At 39.6% G+C, this 20,358-nt stretch overlaps 1 protein-coding gene across 1 annotated transcript; it reads left to right on the forward strand.

Annotated features, from left to right (window-relative positions):
* The first annotated feature begins 11,655 nt into the window (after positions 1-11,655).
* LOC129248911 (ets DNA-binding protein pokkuri) lies at positions 11,656-14,116 on the forward strand. The gene is made up of 3 exons (XM_054888522.1): positions 11,656-12,799; positions 12,883-13,768; positions 13,852-14,116. Exons 1-3 carry the CDS (start codon positions 11,656-11,658, stop codon positions 14,114-14,116), a joined length of 2,295 nt encoding a protein of 764 aa, XP_054744497.1.
* Positions 14,117-20,358: the final 6,242 nt, after the last annotated feature.

Consider the following 20,358-nt stretch of genomic DNA (forward strand, 5'->3'; position numbering starts at 1 on the left):
TTTTCGGTTGGATTTCAAGGAAATATTTTTTGCCCCGCTTATGCAATACTTTTCACTTTAAATAATTTTTGAAAAATGTGAGTACTTTGAGACTGATGAAAGCGGTACTTGTAACATGTCTCTCTTCATGCAACAAAATCACGCATTTTGTTTGTGAAAATAAGTTGCTTATAATTCTCAGTCGATTCATAAAATTCACAATTCAGTTCATACAAATTCGAATAGTCACAAGGACACATTTTCTCCCCAAGCAGGCCTTATAAACAGCATTAAATATCAAAATATGTATATGCAGATATAGTAGGGTTGATGCAATAGACATCTTAGGTTAGCTGCATTCTCACATTGCTCTATCATGCCGAGAGTTTTATAATCAGAACAAAGCCGATCTTTTGTTTTTCGCACTGAGATTGATCAGAAAAAAGCTTGAATTTGGTTAGCTTAAGTTGAGAAAACGACGAACAACTTTTCCAGATTTCAATAAAAATCGTTTTTTGTTTGTTTGTTTTTTGTGCCTATGCATCTTGGATTCTATTTTCGTAAAGCGAATCGAGTCAATGTGCAACAGACTTCCTACAAATGCTGTAGAATTTTTTAAACCACCAAACTGATAGAAGACGACGCCTTTCGAAAGCTGACCAGAGCTTCGGCGATAATATTTTCGAAACCGATCGCAGAGAAAGTGAGTAATTGTTGTTGTATCAGTTCAGTAAACCCTGCCAGTGCAGTGTAGTCACCGATCGTCATGGTTGGATCTAAAGTAAAAGGGGTGTTAGGTGAGTGGGTTTGAGGGCGGATGTGAATAGGTGGTTGGTATCGTGCGGGAAATCTTCACATGGTGGACATACATATCCTAGGAGCAGAAAATACCGGGAATGTTTAAATAAAACAAAACAGAGTTAAATTTCAGACAAATTTTTTTATCTCCTTCACATGTGCCAACGTTTAACCCTGTTCTCCATGCACCCCTGGTATGCCGACGAAGGGATGGCCTTCAGCTCCTTCGTCGCATTCTCTTTGATCCCCTCTATCGACAGAAAACTCCTTCCACGAAGTGGTAATTTCAACTTGGGGAAACAAAAAGAAGTCGCACGGTGCCATATCAGGTGAATACGCCGCTTGCACGATGGTATTTGCTTGGAGTTTGGTCAAATAATCCAGCACAATTTGGGCTCGGTGCGATGGCGCGTTTTCATCATGCAAAATCCAAGAATTGTTGTTGTGCACATTTCCGACCGTTTGCGACGTACAGCATCTTTCAAATCAGATGGCGCTAAAAAATGACAGATGTGTGCCTTACAGTCCTACCAACATAAGAAAAAAATATAGACCGGTTCTTACGTGCGCGGTTCGTTTAAATTTAACATGCCAGGTACTTTATGATCCTAGGGTATATTGAGTATGTCGGGGTCGATTCTGGTTGAGTCCGAGTTTTATCTGCTACAATATCCAGAACGTTTTGGTTTTTTTACAGCAAAAGGAGCTGAGTTTTGTTGTAGATGCCAAGCTGATTGCATCTTATGTTGATTCTTTGAGCAAATATTTCCTGAAATTGAGCTTGTAGTTGGTGAGTGTCATGTTTCATCTGCCTCTTAAGAGTGTTGTATGAAGCTGGGATTTTTTTTTGGAAATTCCAAAGCCTGCGTTACGCAAATTAGCAGAATTAGCTTCTTAAGTTTCCATCTATACTTAGTTCTGTTATAAGTTAAGTCCGTTATAGAAATTATAACGCTTGTTTTTAGAGAATTTCGTTTTATTTAACATGTAAATATTAAAAAAGAAAATTTTAATTTTAATTCGAAATGGTCACCATTTCATTTTACACAAGCCTTCAAACGATTAGACCATTCAGCTATTGCAGCACGCACGGTTTCCATGGATATTGACGTCGCTGCTCGAACCAAAGATTTTTTGAGACTCACCAAATTTTTGTAAGATCTTTGACATGCCATGTTCTCCAATTCTGACCACAAACTGTAGTCCAATGGATTCTGATCTGGTCTGTCAGCCGGCCAATCTTCTGCGGTTCCCAGGACTATTGTTTTTTAACCACTGCTGGGGGTTTTTGCCTTAAGGGGTAGAGCGAAATCTTGCTGGAAGATCCAACGCTCACCATTGGAAAAAGTACTGCTTAACTGCTTCACCACGCCTTCTAAGGCATCCTCCTGATACGTTTTTAACCCAGTGTTAACCTCTTTTCTTTTATAAGGGATTCATCTTTGTTAATATCGAGGGTTAACTGTTCTCAGATGTCTCTTTACTTTCATTCAAGAATATTCTCAAAACATGGATCTATAGTTTAAAGTGTTCGCTTAGTGACTTTCAAATGCGATTTAAAAAATTTTGAATTCTCTGATTCATTCCCTTTGCCGTTAACTATTGTTTGACCAACCTATGAATTAAATTTTTTTTTAGAAATTTGCACAAATTTCAGAGAACTGAGGATTTTGACTTATGAGCGCTCGCATGCCAATTTATAATCCTTTCTGCTTTCCTCGTTTGTACTGAATTTCTGCTTCAACATCCGCATACAAATCCATCAACCTGTCACAATCCAACCATGAACTGACATAATTTCCAACCCGCTGAGTTTTTGAAGATCCCGAAAATTCCAAGCATCCGTTGAGATTTTCGGTTCGTTAAGAAGAATGTCAAACAGATTAGACGCATAGTCGTGATAGGGATGGGGATAAAATGCTAAAGGGTGAGCCAACATGGGCGCAAAAGAAGAGCGAGAGAGTGAGTGATCGCAAGAAGCTGAGGAAAAGGAAGCAGCAATGCTGATATGCCCGCCGGATCAATCGCGGCTAATCGTCGAGTAATCAAGCAAAAGTGTAAGGTGTGCGCCCATCATATTATATATTTTATTTTATATATAAGAACACACACACAGCGCAGTGGTTGAGTAGTATGGGAGAATATGTATATGAAATAGGTAGGGTGTGTGTGTGTGTTTGTGTATATGCACGTGTATGAACTTCTGCACCTATGTGAGGGTAAACATTCCATGTCCGCTGTAGGAGGTTCCTGCCGGCATAAAATTCCAAGCGAATGCGTATACATACACGCATCCATGTATCCCTGCACACTTATGTCAAGCTAATTGGTTTGTGTATTTGTTAGCTGCGCTCATCCGCAACAACCGCTTCCCCGGAGTACACAAACATACACACGTACATATATGTATGTATATGGCATGCAAAACACAAGTGCTTGCTGTCAACAATAACAGCCAGCACGGCAGCAGCAGAAGCAACAGCAACATCATCGTCGTCGTCGTCGTCGCCGTCGGCGGCGTCGTCGTCATCCTCTTCATCATCATTGCCCGCAACTTCGACTTCTGAACGATCTCAATGCGGACGCGACGTGGAAGCAAACCCACACGTCCCACATTGTTCATACCATTTATACGTATGTATGTATGTATGTATGTAAGTGTGCCTTAAGATTTGAACACATGTTAGCATGTACGTGTGTATGTATGTATGTACCTTCAAAAGCGCTCGTACATCTCTACACACACTGCCCATTCTGTGTGTCGTTGATGTTTTCGATCATTTGTTTTATTTATTTTACTTTTATAATTTGCGTGTAGTTTCCGCTCAAACCGGTTTCATCATCCACATTCCTTCCCGATGTGATGTGATGCGCGATGTACGATGCCGCGCGATGCGACGTCGATGCGGTGAGAGATTCTCCTCCATTGGCATTTTTTACGACCCAACGTGCCGTGCCCATCTCAGCGATACCTACTTGAGCACTCTCAACATACATACATACATACATATGTACATACATACTCGTACATACTTGTACACTTGTATATCAGCATGATTGCTATAAGCCCCCCGGACCGCTTGCGCTGACAGAGCTAAGCTGAGCGTACATCTCAACGCCAGCGCCGCACGCTCCAGCGTCAGCGCTGGTGGCGACGTGAACGACGATTGTGGCAGTGATTTAGAATCTTCCCTTTTCAACGCTTTCCAGCACTTGATGGCATAAATGTACATACATACATACATATATATATATATGTGTACATGTATGTATGTAAAAACTCGAGTACTTTTTTTTATGACTACGATCATATGCGTGGAGTGTTTGTCTTTTATTATTATTTATGCTACGTTTTACGGTTCTGTTCCTTCGTTCGCTTGAGTTCTCGCTCGTTTGCTCTTCCGTCTTCTCTGTGTCGTTATCCGGGTCCCGGTTACACTCCGCTGAAGCATGCATTCCTCATAGCCCCCTTTTTATGGCTGTCTGCTTGTTTTCTTTTTCGTATTTTTTTATTAGAGCGCTCCGCCAACCAACCGATCGACAAGATCATTTGTGCAACACCGCTTAACTGCTGGCGATTATTTATTCTTTGTGGGGCGGGTAATACAATATTTTGAAAAATGTCTTCCTGGATGTGCTTAATTGAACGAATGATCCGTTGAACTGGTTCGTGAACTCTGTGTGTAGTTTCTAAGTGGCGTAGTGAGACTTTCACTACACATAGGTCTGTATATCGAAGCGGTACTACTGGCAGACTTTTAAATATTTTTTACTCGGCTTAGTGAATGGAGTTCCCAAAGCAGCCGTAGACGAGGAAGTCCATCGAAAACTTGGAGACGATTGTTGGATTTGCAAATGTGTGCCTTGAATTTAGAATTTAAGAGACTGGCGCAGAACAAAACTGATTGTAAGTCATTTATTGTGACCCTTCGCCACTCTCTGGAACCATAGGAAATAATAATAAAATATAATAACTACTCAGTCCCGATTTACACACAGACCCATCTGAAAGGGAGACACTGGAAACTCTCTTTTTTGATGTTTAATTCGCGTTCACACAGGCAAAATTGTTTTCGCCAACTTTCGTTGCTTTTAACGTTTACTTCTTTAAGTTTGACATTGCGAATAAGAAGCACAAAGCGTGTCACCAGTATGGGAATCAAAAACCCATCTCTCTTCGCTGTCCGTCCTGCTCCCACGAACAAAATGTTTCCCTTTCAAATGTTTCTTTGTGTAGATCGGGACTCAGTGTATTAAATAGCAATCGGAACTTTTGTCTATTTCAAAGGGATTTCCTTCCAACAGTTTTTTCCATAATCATTTTATTCGCCAGTGTTTCGTAGGGCGTTCTGGCAGTCATCGGCTTCCCTGTCATTACTGATTTAGCCCAACTATTGTCGGGCATGCGTAGCACGGGATTGTTCTATTCCCTTCTTCTCCTTCGGCTCGACCTAACAATATCTTCGGTTCGCATAAGATCTCTGCGAGTGTGTCCTGTGATTGATCGCAAATTTATTTTGATTTCTTCTTACCGCTCTAAGCCTCATCGCTTTCAGTACTTCATTCTGCTAATGAAGAAATTTTTAGCTAGAAATATACATTCGCAGCTCTGGCTGGCAGGCTGTAGATATCTAACCGTTGGAGGTCTCTTAATTATATCAATACGGCGTTTTAGAACTTTTTGGGGAATGCCAGAGTGGTACTTCAACCATTTTCACCTATCTATACATTTAGTACTTCAAGTAGGAAAGAAATACAAAAACACTGAGGATATAAACTTTTTTCATTGAGTTTAAGCCATGAAAATTTGTTAGAAGAGACGTTTTTATGGAGACTAATCTCATTAATTACTTAATCTTTTCACGCAGTAGGCGAAATTCTCTGGCAAAACCTTCCCTTGATCAGAAAACTCTGCTCAAACCCGTGAACTTTGGAAAAACATTTACGATCGTTAATCATTTACCTTCAAAGTTCGTCAAGGATATGCAAGCCTATTTGGTAGTTTATTTGGCAGCCTAGTTTTGTTGGACTTGATCTTCTTTTGTTCACATTGAACCTCAAAAGGTTTTATTTAAAGCGGAAATCTCTCGGCAGGCAATAGTCAGCCGCCTTGTATATATATTTCTACCACATAAATGCTTCTAATAACAAACCATCTGCCCTACAAAGCGGCGTAAGATCAGATATCTCTCAGTTTGTGGTGAAAACTTAAGATGCTTACCAAGCGCTTTGCGTCTTATCTACATAAATATTTCAGAAATCTATGAGTTCCGGGTGTCTTACCGAAACATCAAACTTTCATTTACTGGAGAATGCGGTAGACGTTTATTAACCAGGGTATATCTATGGCCGCCATAGCCGATTGAGTTAGTGGGTGACGACTACCATTCTGAAGTGCTCGGCGAAGACGCGAATCTCCGCGCATGAAGCATCAAGCGAGAGAAAAAGTTTTTTTCTAATAGCAGTCGCCCCGCGACAGGCAAACCTCAGAGTGTATTTCTGCCCTGAAAAAGCCCCTCATAAAAAACCAGTTACTTAAAACTGAGAGAGACCCTGTTTGTGGAGCAACATCAGGGAGCACGCCACAAATAAGAGGAGTAGCGCGGCCAAATACCTAAGAGAAGTGTACGCGCCAATTATTCATTTTTTATTATCTAATCAACATAAATATTTCACAAATCTATGCGCTCTGGGAAGACACCGCTAAGGTCTATAACTACCTATTGTTAATCTTTGCGTACAAATGAATGTACCAGAAATACTGCTAAAAATGCTGATACCAAATTTCTTTACTCTCATCCATAGTATTTTCGTAGCATTTTTAATCCATTATTCCGCACCTCCTCGATCACAGTCTGTCTACTTCACGTATCATCAATTCTGTTTGGTTCATTCGTCTCATCCCAGCGAGTAGCTAATTGTCTTTCTCTCAAATCACACATTTCACCGAGTCTGAGTCGCTATACAACCTGATATTTTCCTGCATTCAGTCCAGGCGCCCCTTTTTCAACGTACGCATTGGCGATCCGTCTTTCTGTTTGTTCGCCTGTTCGCCTGTTCGTCTGCCTGGATGCCCTCGTTTGTTTTCTCGGCGCATCCGGCTTTCGTCTTCCTCGCTGTACTCGCTTCTTTGGAAATCGAAGACACTGCACTTCTCGTAGCAATCAAAGCCACAGCAACAACAATAGCAACAGCAATGGCAGCAACAGCAGCCACATTCCAGCCATCAACCATCAACATTATCTACAGCAGCTACAATTATACTCGTATGTGCATATGTTTGTATGTATGTATGTATGTATTAAGAACAACAATAACAATTGCCACTACAGGAACACTTTACCAAGTTAGCGGGTGATCTAGTGAGCCGCTGAGCGGAATGGACAGACGAACAAGCAAACAAACGAATGGATTGGATGGACTGGGCTGCCTAGGGGACGCAATGGATGAGCGGACAACAAACGATCGTTCGTAGTTTACACACTCACATGCGCGCACACACACAGACCCCTCGAAGTAAAAATATCTTTTCTCTAACTGTGTATGTACAATACGTACACACATACATGCATACATACATACAGACGTTGTGTTAATTCGAGGAACGAGGAAGCGAAAAAGATTCGATAAATAAGCAAGAAAAAATATAAACAATCTGTCATAAGAGCAGCCGAGAATTATAAGTGGATCCATGTGTGTGCGTGTGTGTGTGTGTAGTATATCTGTATCTATTTTTTTTCTTTTTTTTTTGTTCATTTGTAAATATGTGTGTACGTATGCATGTTCGTACGTACGCTTCAACGAGTACACGAAGAAAGCAGTGTGTTGAGTAAAGGGTGTTGCATCAAGTGACTTGCTGACTAGTTGGTTGCTTAACTTTGGTCACCGCCTGTAGATGGCTTTGTAGCATTTGCCGTTCCGACCGCATCTCGATGCTTACCCAATTCCCCATTCGTAGCAGACTGACTCTGCTACTATGGCTTGACTGCCTGCCTGCCTGACTGCCTGCCTGCTGGTACGACACTCGTATCTTATCCGTGCTCTGTTTACTCAATAGCGGATACGATCGGTCTTCCTTTACTCGCTGCTTGCCGCGCGAGCTCATCTTTCGCCGTACCGTTTGGCCTGTCCCATTACATATGTACGTATGTATGTATGTATGCACACCCATAAGACTTTAGGTTGTAGTGTTGCTACATACACACTCATGCATATACATTGTAGTCTTTTCTGTTGGCCGCTTGCGGTTGCATTGTGTGAAACAAGTTTTTTTTTTTTGTTCATACCGACCGTCAATGTTTATAGTTGGTCGATGTTGTTGTCATTTTGCTTGGTATGCACACTTCCGTTTGTGGCGTCTGGGTTTGCATTGCCGTCGACAATGGCAACAACTGCGACAGCAACGACGGACATGGGGACGTATGTATGTATGTATGTTTGTATTGTGTGGAGTTCAGTTTCGCAAGGTAGCGAGATCTTAATAGCCGCCTAAAGTTGCATTAGTTGTTGTTGCTTGATTGGTTGTTTAGTTGGTTGGTTGGTTGGCTGGTAGTGGGGCAGCAGTAGCAGCACTAGTTGTATCGACAGCAACATCTTGGGCATTGCCGTCATCAACGTCGCATCGTACGTAGTTCGCGATTCAGCGTTTTGAAATGTGGAAACTTCCATGTGTGCTTTAATTTAAGCGGCAATAGTGACACACAGTGGGTGAGAAAGGTGATTGAGCGGAATTGGTGAAGTTGAGAAATTAAGCAACTTGGCCAAGGCCAACTTAAAACTGTACCATCAACACGAGGTGGTAACGTAGGGGCAGCGCAACCTAGGGGCTTACGGCTGATACTCGCACTGACTTTTAATCGTAGTTAAATGAATTGAAGCTTTAAAAAAAAGCAGTGGTTCGCAACTCAGAGTTGATACATTTTTAAGACTGTATTGAGTGCGAGTTATGCGACTTTGAAAAAGTAGAAAAGCAAAACTAAAAAGTCTTACCGAAATTCCAAACTCTCGTTAGAGACGATCACATTTACTGAAAGCTTAATTACCAGGGCATACTTGTATTGTCGAATGGATTCGTGAGTGGCTGCCATTCAGACTCGAATCTTCATGCATGAAACAGCAAAAAGAACAAATTTTTCTAATAGCAGTCGCCCGACGGCCGGCAATGGCAAACCTTCAAGCGTATTTCTGCTCTTCATGAAAAAGCTCCTCATAAACAACGATCTGCCGTTCGGAGTCGGTTTAAAACTGTAGGTCCCGTCATTTGTATAACGACATCAAGACGCACGCCACGAATAAGTGGAGGCGCTCGGCCAAAGACCTAACAGAAGTGTACGCGCCAATTATTTATTTATTTTTATTTATACCTATAAAACCGGGCTTCACACAAATTAAATATTAAGACTCTTTCTGATTTCACTTTTTTTATTCGAAATGCTTTTATGTGAAAAATGACATCATTTAAATATCCCTCATGGCACAGGTGGTCTAAAGGTACAATCCGCCCATGAGTCGATTCATGACTACCTAATTGTTGAGAACGTCCGTATGTCGACATTGAAGGCACGACTGAAGAGTTGAACAGCAACACTTTGCAATCATGCAGCAATATTCTCAACAGAACGTCCAGTTTTTGGTCTGCCATCCCTTTTTCTATTCCCAACCGAACCAGTTTCTTCAAATTATTTCATCAATCATTGAATTGTCGACTCATTCGGACGATTATTATTCCGTTATGTTGTTCTTAACCACTTTGAGGGGCCATTTTTATAATAAGTTTGAATAATTTTAACGCATTATTTTATAGTGTAACATTATAGATCTTTCTACTTGGCAAATATCAAAGATGACATAAAAAAAGTACCGTCTAGGAATTCTTCTCTACTGACATCTAGCGTCACTTTTGAAAGACTCTTTATATGCATCTTTGAACAGCAATAATCTTGTCATTTTATAATTTTTACCACGATCGATAAGATTCAGCGAGCCAAGTAAGCGATGACAGCTGTTAGCAGGCAAGCACTGACCTCTGTAGCTAATCCACCATACCCAGCTCCATATGATTGCCACTTGTTTTCATTAACGGAGAAGGGGATTGGAAAGCAGCACTTCAATTTTTAAAAAATGTGATTAACTTTGAAAAAATGGATCCTTTTACCTCAAGAGACAAAATATAGATAAATAAAATATTTTACTTTTGACATTCTAGGAATGACCTAAATCTCCCAAGAGATGGTGAAAAAGGTGAATCAGGTCATAGCAAATATTTTGAATAAAAAATTATATTTTCTACCATTTTGGAATAACTAGCGCTTTGATACAATAGAAAAAGATTTATTCCAATATCGGTCATCTCTTGGCAGATATTTCTGGCACGATAAAGCTACTGTAGGTATCCCCATAAGAAAAACACCATCAAAACACAAACCTTTATTGGAGATCTTTCATACAAAAGATAACTCCAGAATTGTTTTTTTTCTTTCTTTCATTTTGATTTTTTTCCAAGTAGCAGTTGGTCACACATCCCAAGTGAATCACTTGAAAGACCAATCGCGCGAAACGCTTGGCGAACAGCGCATTGATTTTGATAACAAACAACAATAACAATTTTAAGTCGAAGTTGAATCGTCCAGACTACGTTCAGAGGCATTCGCGCTAAATTTGGCAGCTGAACTTTGACCAAAATGTCTGCTATTTACTGGCAAAGTGCACCAACTCAAAAACCTCAACATACTCTATTTACCCTGCTCGAACTTTGTTGTCTCGACGGCGACCACTCTTTCTGACATTTTGGCGGATTTTACTGCTGACTTGCGGATACCTTGTCCTCCCTAAAGTAGTTATTATTTTCCACTGACAAATCGAACCTTTTCGCCGACCTCGTTAATCGCCTCTATCTATTCAGTTCTCACATTTACCAGCTCAGTTCCATTATACTAAACTAAGCGTAAAACTTAGCGATGTGCTTTCCTGTGTGCGTACATCCGGCACATTACAACTTCCATAATGTGTGTGCTCACCTCAGCATCGCCACTGCCAACATCAAATATATATTTTTTGGAGGAAATTAACATATTGCGCGATTTAAACACGAAATATTGAAATTTTTTTTTCATAAACAAGAAATTGCTGCTTTTGGAGGCGCGCACGCTGTAAAAGGTGGTGTTTTGAATTGCGTCAATTTATTGTTGTGCTTTTGCGCATTTCGCGTGCTCACCCGCAGCTTGTACGCCGATCCCAACCAACGTCTCAGATATCTGAACAGACACAGCACAGCTGCGTGTAGCTTCAATGCGCTGCTGAAGATGCTGTGTGTGGGTTGGGCAGCGCGGCGCAGCGCTTTCTGCAACTCGTTTTTGAGGGTGCAGCGCGGCGGATTCACGTCCGCATCGCCAGCGGTACCTCGTCGGCGGATGTGTTTTTGTTTATTTTTCTTCCCTTCTTTTTTTGTTTGTGTGTGTATGTGGAAATCGCCACAAAGCGATTTGCATTTATTTCGATTTCGATTTTCGGCTTCAATACGTCGGGGCATATCTACATATTCCCAAGCGGAAGTGTGTATTCAAATACACCCACATGCCGTGTGTACTGCTTCTTCGCTGCACCCTTTCCCCTTTTGGTTCCGCAACTTTGTAGCCGCAGTTAGTTAGTTAGTAGTCTCAATATCGATTTCGTAAACTTTATCTCATGTTTTTTTTTGTCTTTTTTCTTTTCTCTCTTTCCAGATTAGTTCGTTTGCTCATTCGTGTGCTCGCACTACAGCTAGCGCGACTTGATTAGCGACTCATTGGTCGACCCAGCGACCTAGTGGAACAGCAGTCGTGTTTCCGTGTGGCGCTGGTCAACACAAACAATTAAAATCGTGCACGCGTCTGGTTCAAAATGAAAATGCTTCCCGTACAGCTGTCGTTGAATCCGCCGCTCGGCCTCTGGAGTGATATGTTATGGCGTTGCCCACCGGCGCCCTCAAGCCAATTGGCCGAATTGAAGACACAACTGCCGCCATCGTTGCCATCCGATCCACGTTTGTGGGGCCGCGAAGATGTCACAGTCTTTTTGCGTTTCTGCGAACGTGAATTTGACCTACCCAAAGTGGAACATGATCTCTTCCAAATGAACGGCAAAGCGCTTTGCCTGCTCACACGCGCAGACTTTGGTCACCGTTGTCCGGGTGCAGGCGATGTGCTGCACAATGTTCTACAAATGCTCATCATCGAGTCACACATGATGCAGTGGCATTTACCCAACAGCCCAGTCACACCTACCAGCCGTTACCCACTCTCCCCGCACAGCCATCCGCCGACGCCAACTTGGCCACCAATTGGTGCGCTGCCAGACAGTCCCTTCCACAATGCGCATATGCATCATTTTATGGCGCCCAATTCGGTCACACTCAGTCCGCCACCATCGGTAGACTCGCAAGCCAGCAGTCCGCCACAAAGCCAAGAGCAAAATATAGCGGCAGCAGCAGCAGCGGCCGCTGCTTCAGTGAGCGGCGCTAGCACAAGTAGCAGCAGCAGTAGTAGCACCAGCAGCGGTAGCAGTAACAGCGGCGGTGGCTTGGGAGCCAACAGCAACAACGCCATTCACACTAACGGCAGCCTCGTGCCACCAGCCATCTCCGTGACAATGAGCTCCGGCAATAGCTACTCCGCACACCATGCGACGGTCAGCACTGGCGCTAGCAGCAATCAGTCCGATTCAGATGAAGAAGGCAGTTGCTCAGAGCTGGCGGCAGCGGGCAATAGCTTGGCCAAGAGCGGTGCAGCCGCAGCAGTTGTAGCCGCGCACTATAAAGCCAGTCCGCCAACCACGCCCATTTTAAAGGATATGCCACAGAGCCTGTCACAGCAGATTACCAACAGTTTTGTGAATTCTTGGTCACAGAGTCAAGCCGCACAGGCCATGGGTCAGAAATATCAACCGAATAGCGGCAATGGCGGCTCGGTTTCGGCACCCACGACGCCAAGCTATATGCAACCTGTGAAACGTGAATTCTTTCCTGAAACTACGGAACCCAACACCAGTAAGTGGGACAAAGCTGCTTGCTTTGCGAAAAATTCTTATTTATTTTTTAACACGAACTCATTTCTTTGGTTTTTCTTGCAGATGGCCGTTTATTATGGGATTTCCTGCAGCAACTGCTCAACGATCGCAATCAGAAGTACAGCGATTTGATCGCTTGGAAGTGTCGCGACACTGGCGTCTTCAAAATCGTGGATCCTGCCGGTTTGGCCAAACTTTGGGGCATACAGAAGAATCATCTTTCCATGAACTACGATAAAATGTCACGAGCGCTGCGCTACTACTACCGCGTCAACATTCTGCGCAAAGTGCAAGGCGAACGCCATTGCTATCAGTTCCTGCGCAATCCAACCGAGCTAAAGAACATTAAGAATATCTCGCTGCTGCGCCAATCCGTTGCAGGCAATGGCGGCCCAACAGCGACAAGCAGCGCTAATGGCTCCAACAACGCTGGCAGCGCGTCGAACAGCAATAACAGCAATAACCTTAACAATGTCAACAACAATAATAATAATCAGTCTCCCGGTACAAATTTGAGTAGTACAAATTGGACTTTGCCGCATCAGCAATCACCGCAGCGACACCCATCGTCGCACGGCAGCAACGGCAGTGTCAATGGCAACAGCCACAGCCACAGTAACGGTGTCGGCAATCAGCATATGAGTCTTCCTGCGGCCGTAGCTGCTGCGGCAGCAGCTGCTTACGGTCCACCACCCACATCGCCGCTCTTCATGCACGCCATCAATGGGGCCTTCCAATACTTGTCGAATAATACAGGCGCACCACCCAATTCGCCAGCAATGCCACACACACCCAGCGAGAAATTCCAATTTGGCGCACTAAAAGTGGAACACAATAGCGCATCATCGCCAGATCATGGCGAGGAACTGAAGCCTACCGATTTGAGTGTGGCGGGGAGTAGCATCGAGAAGCGGCCTTATTCCAGCCCATCGGCAGAGGATTGCTACCCGTAAGTACACAACATATACCAAATATGCATTGACGTATGTCAAACTAATTGATGCCAATGCGCTGTTTGCTCTCTTCCCATAGACTTATACGCAACGCTGACGGACTTACCACCATCAAATTGATACGTTACAACAATGACAATGAAACGAATGCGTCCAAGCAGTCAACGCACGAGCAGCAGCAAGAACAGCAGCAGCAGCAAGCAAATGCTGCTGTAAATTGTAGCAACAGCGGCGAGCAGCAGCAACACACGCCTATGGACCATATGGATAACGATGGCAATGAGGACGAAGCCGCGTCTGGCGCTGGTGGCGTCAATCTAATGCCAACGGATCTGCGCAAGTAAAAAGCAAAAACAAGGAGCAGAGTTAGCGCAGAGGAGCTAAATTTTGTGACAAAACAACTACTAAGGCGATGGTGAGCAAAATGCAAGCGGGTATGAGTTGCTGAATAAAAACGCAGGACAATCAAAACGTTGAGGGAGGTTAAGAGATGTGGAACAAAAAACAGTAAACAAATGGTAGGCAAATAGGAAATTACAATTTGCAGTGCCTACTACATAGCAACTTAGAAGACCTCCAGCAAAGTGCTTCAGCTCAGCTACTTTCTTTGCAGTCGTGCCAAATCTATGCGCAAGCATCGTCGAAGTTGAAACTAAAATCGCTTGAAATCGCTTTTCGAATGTATCCATAGGTGATCGAGGCGAATGTCTGATCACACATTTGCAATATAAACATTGCGCAGCATACGTGGCCCTTAAAGAAATGCGTGATTAAGAGTAAGAATTTCTGAAAGTGGAAAGGTATGAAAAGTATGAAAAGTAAATCAAATTTAAAGTAGTGATTTAAGGTGTGCAAGCACGCTGGCAAATGATTGCATACGAATATTGTAAAAATATGCTTGTATGTGTGTACGGTTATATGTGCATGCATATGCATGTACATCAAAGTAGCTTAAGTTTGTAGTGGTAAACGTGTGCATTATTATATACATACATACATACATACAAATACACGAGCGTTGGTATAGGTCGTGCATATAGTATACATACACACGCCCATATATATATATACATAAATAAAATTATAATTATATATACAAGCATACATATACATATATATGTAACTAAATCTATATTTACAAACTTATTAATTAAATAACAAATAGAGTATATACTTACATTAAAAATATTACGTTATATAATTAAAATGAAAAAAAAAAATACTTTAAACTAAATATTAGTTTATTAATGTTTATAATTATGCAGTTGTAATGAAAGCACATACATACATACATACGTTACACAAATACATACATACATATGTATATAAAATTCAGCATTGATATACTCATTAGCATTGCAACAAATACAAAAACAAATGTAGGCAAACAATTTAAACACTCACAAGCACACACAGCCCAGCAGAGCATACAAAATTGTATATTGTAGATATGTAACACAAAGTTGTGTATACTAGTTTTAAGTAGATTTTGTGTTAAGCAGAAAGTGCAGAATTTTCGAAAAATTGAAAAATGTTGTTGAGCTTTAGGTTTTTTTTTTATTTTTTTGTCTTCTTAATTTTTTTATATTTTTATTTCCAGTTTTTATTTTTGTATTTTTTTACATTTTTTTTAATTTCTGTATTTATTTTTTTACATTTTTTTAAATCTTGTTTTTTAATTTTTTATATTTTCTTAATTTTTTTTTTTTTTATATTTTAATTTTAATTTTTTATTTGTGTTTTTTTTTTACATTTATTTATTGTAGCTTTTTTTTTTTTGCTAATATAAATTTTTTTATGCTAAAAGCGACAAGTTATTGGTCATGCCACAAAGAAAACTCCTCATAAAAGCCCACTTGACATTTTTATTTATTTTTTTAATTTTTTTAAATTTAAAAAAAAAAAATTTTTTTTTGGTTTTTATTATTATTTTTTAATGCTAAAAGCAACAAATTATTGGCCATACCACAAAGAAAACTCCTCACAGAAACCCATTTGCCGTTCGAAGTCGCCTAAAAACTGAACTGTAGGTCCCTCCATTTGTGGAACAACATCAAGACGCACACCAGAAATAGGAGGAGGAGGAGGAGGAGCTCAGGCAAACACTTAACAGAAGTTCACGCGCCAATTATTTATTTATTTTTATACCATAATCCACTGCGCCACTGATGTAGTCCATTAGCGCTTAACCGCAAGTCCAAAAATGTCAGGCCTCTGATGATGAGGAGCACCTCTTTAGACTTTTTGTCCAATGGATTTTTTAGTGTTTCACTCCACCTAAGTGTACGCTTCTTAGTCTTGCATTCCCTCTGGAGTTTCATCATCCAGCACGCAAAACAGCAAACGCCTGCTTCTACTAATCCTAGTTTTCTGAAAAGTTAACGAACACTACGATGCATCTAGTGAGGGTTCGTAAGCTCGCTTTAACCAGACCTAGGAGCTTATTTGATGCTCTTCTGGTGGGAAGCGGAAACTGTTTGTGTGGTGTAAGAAATCAATTAACACAGCACCTCGGCGGAGAGAAGATTTCTACGACGTATCGCGATACCGCAGCGTAGCTCTCAGTAAATTTGATAGAATCAGCAGTGGAACTGACTTACCTATTCGATGGCCTACCGATGTTTCTTCTGCTTGTTTGGCGTGAGAACCACTCAAGCGGTTTTGACCGAGTTTAACGACCGAGTCGTTTCTTTCTCGTGCTAGTCGGCGGCGCTAGTTGGAAACTCTAAGTGAAGCCAATTGCTTCTCCACCTGATCCTTCCAATGGAGAGGAGGCCTTCCTGCCGCATCGAATACTTTCAGAACCGGAGCCATTTATATCCATTTGGACGGTATGGCTCAGCCAATGAATCCGCAGATCTTCATTCTGACTGAATATAACTTTGCATTTTGGCTTACAAGACTGCGCTATTTTGACACATTCTTCTTAATTTTCTAACACATCTAATCAACCATTACGTCGAAACAAAATTACGCTCCTTTTTTCACTTCAATTATTCGATGCTAAAAAATTCCAATACCAACGAAGCATAGTCGCTAAATTGCAAAAAGCGCCAATGAAAGCTTATTTCGATGAAAGCTCATCCATGATTATGCAATACTCAAAGCTTAAATTGTAAATTAGAAACAAAGCACTAATGAAAGCTGATCGATAATAGCATGAAAAACTGTACATTGTTGAGAATGCTGAAAAAATCTGCAAACCAAAAATTGGCTAGTACTGCCAACGCAATGAAATGTGCGGCTATATTTCGCTTTTAGGTTATTTTAAGGTTTATTAGAGTCTTATGGAAAGAGAGAGCTAAACATTTTGAAATCTTGCCGGAACATATATTAAATATTTGCTTGGTTGCTGCGGCAACTTTTTCTATAGCTTCTATTAGCTCTGAGCCCCTATATTCCACCTAGGAAATACAGGAAAATACATTTAGTTCGAGAAAAAATAAATCCATTATTTCCTCGGTAGATGGCTGTAGTGGTCGATATCTCGTAAAGTATCAAGTAAAGTTTATGTTCGTTGTCGAGTTGACATTTCAAACTAAAAAATTTCTTGCGCAAAACCAGTGGATTTCTTTTTCACCAAACTGAAAGCTCGAATGAAAGTTCGCATGCAAGATTATGAAAAACCCTGATTTTTTAAAGCTCGCATAAAAGCCTGAAAAGTTCAGCTGAAAGCTTGTGCAATTATGTTAAGCGAATAGTCTGTGAAATTACTGCAGTTTTAGCAGTTTTCGCTAACGAGTATTTCGTTCAACAAGTACTTCGTTCAACGAGTATTTAGTTCAGCGAGTATTTAGTTCAACGAGTTCTTCGTTCAACGAGTATTCAGCGAATATTTGGTTCACCGAATCGCGACAATTTGCATAGGCTCAACAACCTAACTCAGCTTTGTTGAAAATTCTGTGCATATGTATAGAATTTTTTTTCTTATAAAAAAACTGTTTTTTGTAAGTTTTTTTTGTATTTTTTTTTTGTATTTTTTTTTTAATTTTCGTTGTTTTTTTCCGTGTGTTTTTTATTTTTTAAAAACATTTTTTTTTATTATTTTTTTTTGTATTTTTTTTTTTATTGTAAAATTTTTTTTTTTGTATTTTTTTTATTTTTTTTTTTTATTTTTTTTAAGTGTAAAATTTTTTTTTATTTTTTTTTTTTTGTATTTTTTTTTTTGATTGCTTAAGTTGTTATGTTATGTATATTAAGTTTGACGTATAAAATGTGCCAATAGCAATTATTATTTTTTAAAACGATTTTGTATATTTTTTAAAAACATCTTTTACTCAATAGTATTGAGTCAATACAAACAACATTTCTTATGTGAGTGTACATGCATATACATACATTCAATATATGTAGGTATGTAAATTTTAATTTTTAAATAGAAAAAAAAATTATTTTAAATATATTTCATATTCTTCCAAGCTCATCAAGCAAATCAAATTTTATATTTAGTAAAATAATGCAAAAACAAAAATATGAAATAATTAATCAAACAAAACACCTTCAGTATGTAGAAGAAATTTTGTATTGCGCTGTAGTCGGCATGCATATGTATGTATGTATGTAGCTACATATGTATGTAAGTGACCCCTTTTTAAGCTTTACAATAACGCCTCGGAACAGGTTTCAGCAACGGCGACACCCACACACACTCACACACATACATACTTATATACGCATGCATCCCGTTCTACACTCTCACTCACACATATGTATAAATGAATTATAAGGAGAATATATTTGTTTTATTGTTGTTTGTAGTTTTAAACTTAATAAATTTATAAATTAATAATAATAACGGCAAGAGCAAACAGTTTTAAATAGTAATAATAAAATTATACTTAGTATGGGAAACAAATTAAATTTAAATTACAAAAAACAAAAATGCAAAAATGCAAAAGTAAAGCAAATTGTAAATCTCTTGCAAATTGTTGCAATTGATCTTAGCGATGGCGCAGTGAAAATATACATACACACATACATATAAATAAACATAGTTGAGAAGAAATGAATTATACATTAAAATCAAAATGAATTGTTTAAGCTTTTCAAGTATCTTTTAAGCAAAAATTTGCACCCGCATAGAATACTCTGTCCATACACACACACACACGCATATGCAAACACGCTCCCACACATCCATACACCCACACGCATTTGCAGAGAGAAAGTTGACAAGATTTTGTTTTTATTCTTAATGTACAAACGACACCGCAACGCAAAATGTATTAAAAATAATTATTGTTCTATTCAAAAAAAAAAAAACAAAAAGTAAAATAAAAAGTTTTTGCAAAACCAAATGTGATAAAAAGTGGAAAAAATGTTAAAAAGTAATATACAAATGCCGTTACATGCATAGGCGCCTATGCGTTTCTATCCAAGAAGTCGTCTTCATTTCGTTGCTTGAAAATTGGCTTTAAATTGTACAAGAAAAGAGAGAACAACAGTTAGATGTATATTACAATGTATTTTTTTTATTTCTTTTACATTTAATTTAGTGGAACACAATTGAAAGCTTTTAGTTTTTGTTTGTTTTTAAATTCAATTTAAACAACAATAAAATATATCTTCATCCATTGGCTTCCATTTTCTTTGTGTTAGCACATTAATTTTAATTTTTAGTGTATTTTCATTATAATTCTAGTTGTAGTAATTGAGAGAAAAATATCATAATTTAACTTTAATTGTAACTAAGTTTTAGTTTTATATAATACACAATATTAAATATACAAATAAAGAAAATCAAATGAAATCGTACGTGAAGAGTCGTTTTTTTTTATTTTTTTTTTTTTTTTTTTTTTTTATATATCAACGTGGGACTGTGGAAGTTTTCCAGGAAAATGCACCACACGGGCGTAGAACTAGAGCTTTCATATACAGGGTTACCAACTTCACACTGCTTGTGTATGTAAAACAGCTCATGACATCAACGTCAAAATTGTTCTAATGACAGTTCAATATATTGTTTTTAAGCCATCAAAAGCATTTGCGTCTCAGTTTTGTTGATTTTTTTTTCTGTGATGGAATTCAAACGTAATAGTGTGATTGCGTTATATTTGGCTGGAAAATCACAACCAGCCATTGTTCGTAAGTTTAGTCACCTCAAAGTGAATAAAATGTTTGTGTATCACACTAGAAAATGTTACAATGATACTGGTAGCATTGCAAACCGCTATGAAGGTGGACCAAAAAAACCGCAACAACGCCAGAAATAGTTCGGTGAAGGCTCGACTTGAACGAAATACACGTCAAAGTGGAAGAAAAATGGCCAAAGAACTGAAAATATCGCAAGACAGCATTCGACGCATATTGAAAAATGAGCTCAAGGTCAAGGCTTACAAGTTCCAAAAAGCACACGATCTTTCACCCCGGCAACAAAAAGTTCGGTGCGAAAGAGCAAAGGAGAATCGGCCAAAATATCTCAAGATCACATTCGTGCAGCATGCAACCCATTTTTTGACCTTTTGAAGGCTACAGTCAAGGCAAAAGGTGATCATATCGAGCTAAAGTGAATACAGTAGGTTCTGTTTTTATGCGGCTTTTTTTTATGCGGTTTTGAAATAGTGCGGTTTTTTTTTAAATTACAAAA

Source organism: Anastrepha obliqua, chromosome 5 (assembly GCF_027943255.1).
Source record: "Anastrepha obliqua isolate idAnaObli1 chromosome 5, idAnaObli1_1.0, whole genome shotgun sequence".
Taxonomy (NCBI): Eukaryota; Metazoa; Arthropoda; class Insecta; order Diptera; family Tephritidae; genus Anastrepha; species Anastrepha obliqua.

Bases quoted from the DNA above. Each gene is read 5' to 3' on its own strand.
- LOC129248911 (XM_054888522.1), top strand. From the start codon at position 11,656: ATGAAAATGCTTCCCGTACAGCTGTCGTTGAATCCGCCGCTCGGCCTC. The intron at 12,800-12,882 runs GTAAGTGGGACA...TTTTTCTTGCAG, and splicing joins AACTACGGAACCCAACACCA to ATGGCCGTTTATTATGGGAT. The intron at 13,769-13,851 runs GTAAGTACACAA...CTCTTCCCATAG, and splicing joins TCGGCAGAGGATTGCTACCC to ACTTATACGCAACGCTGACG.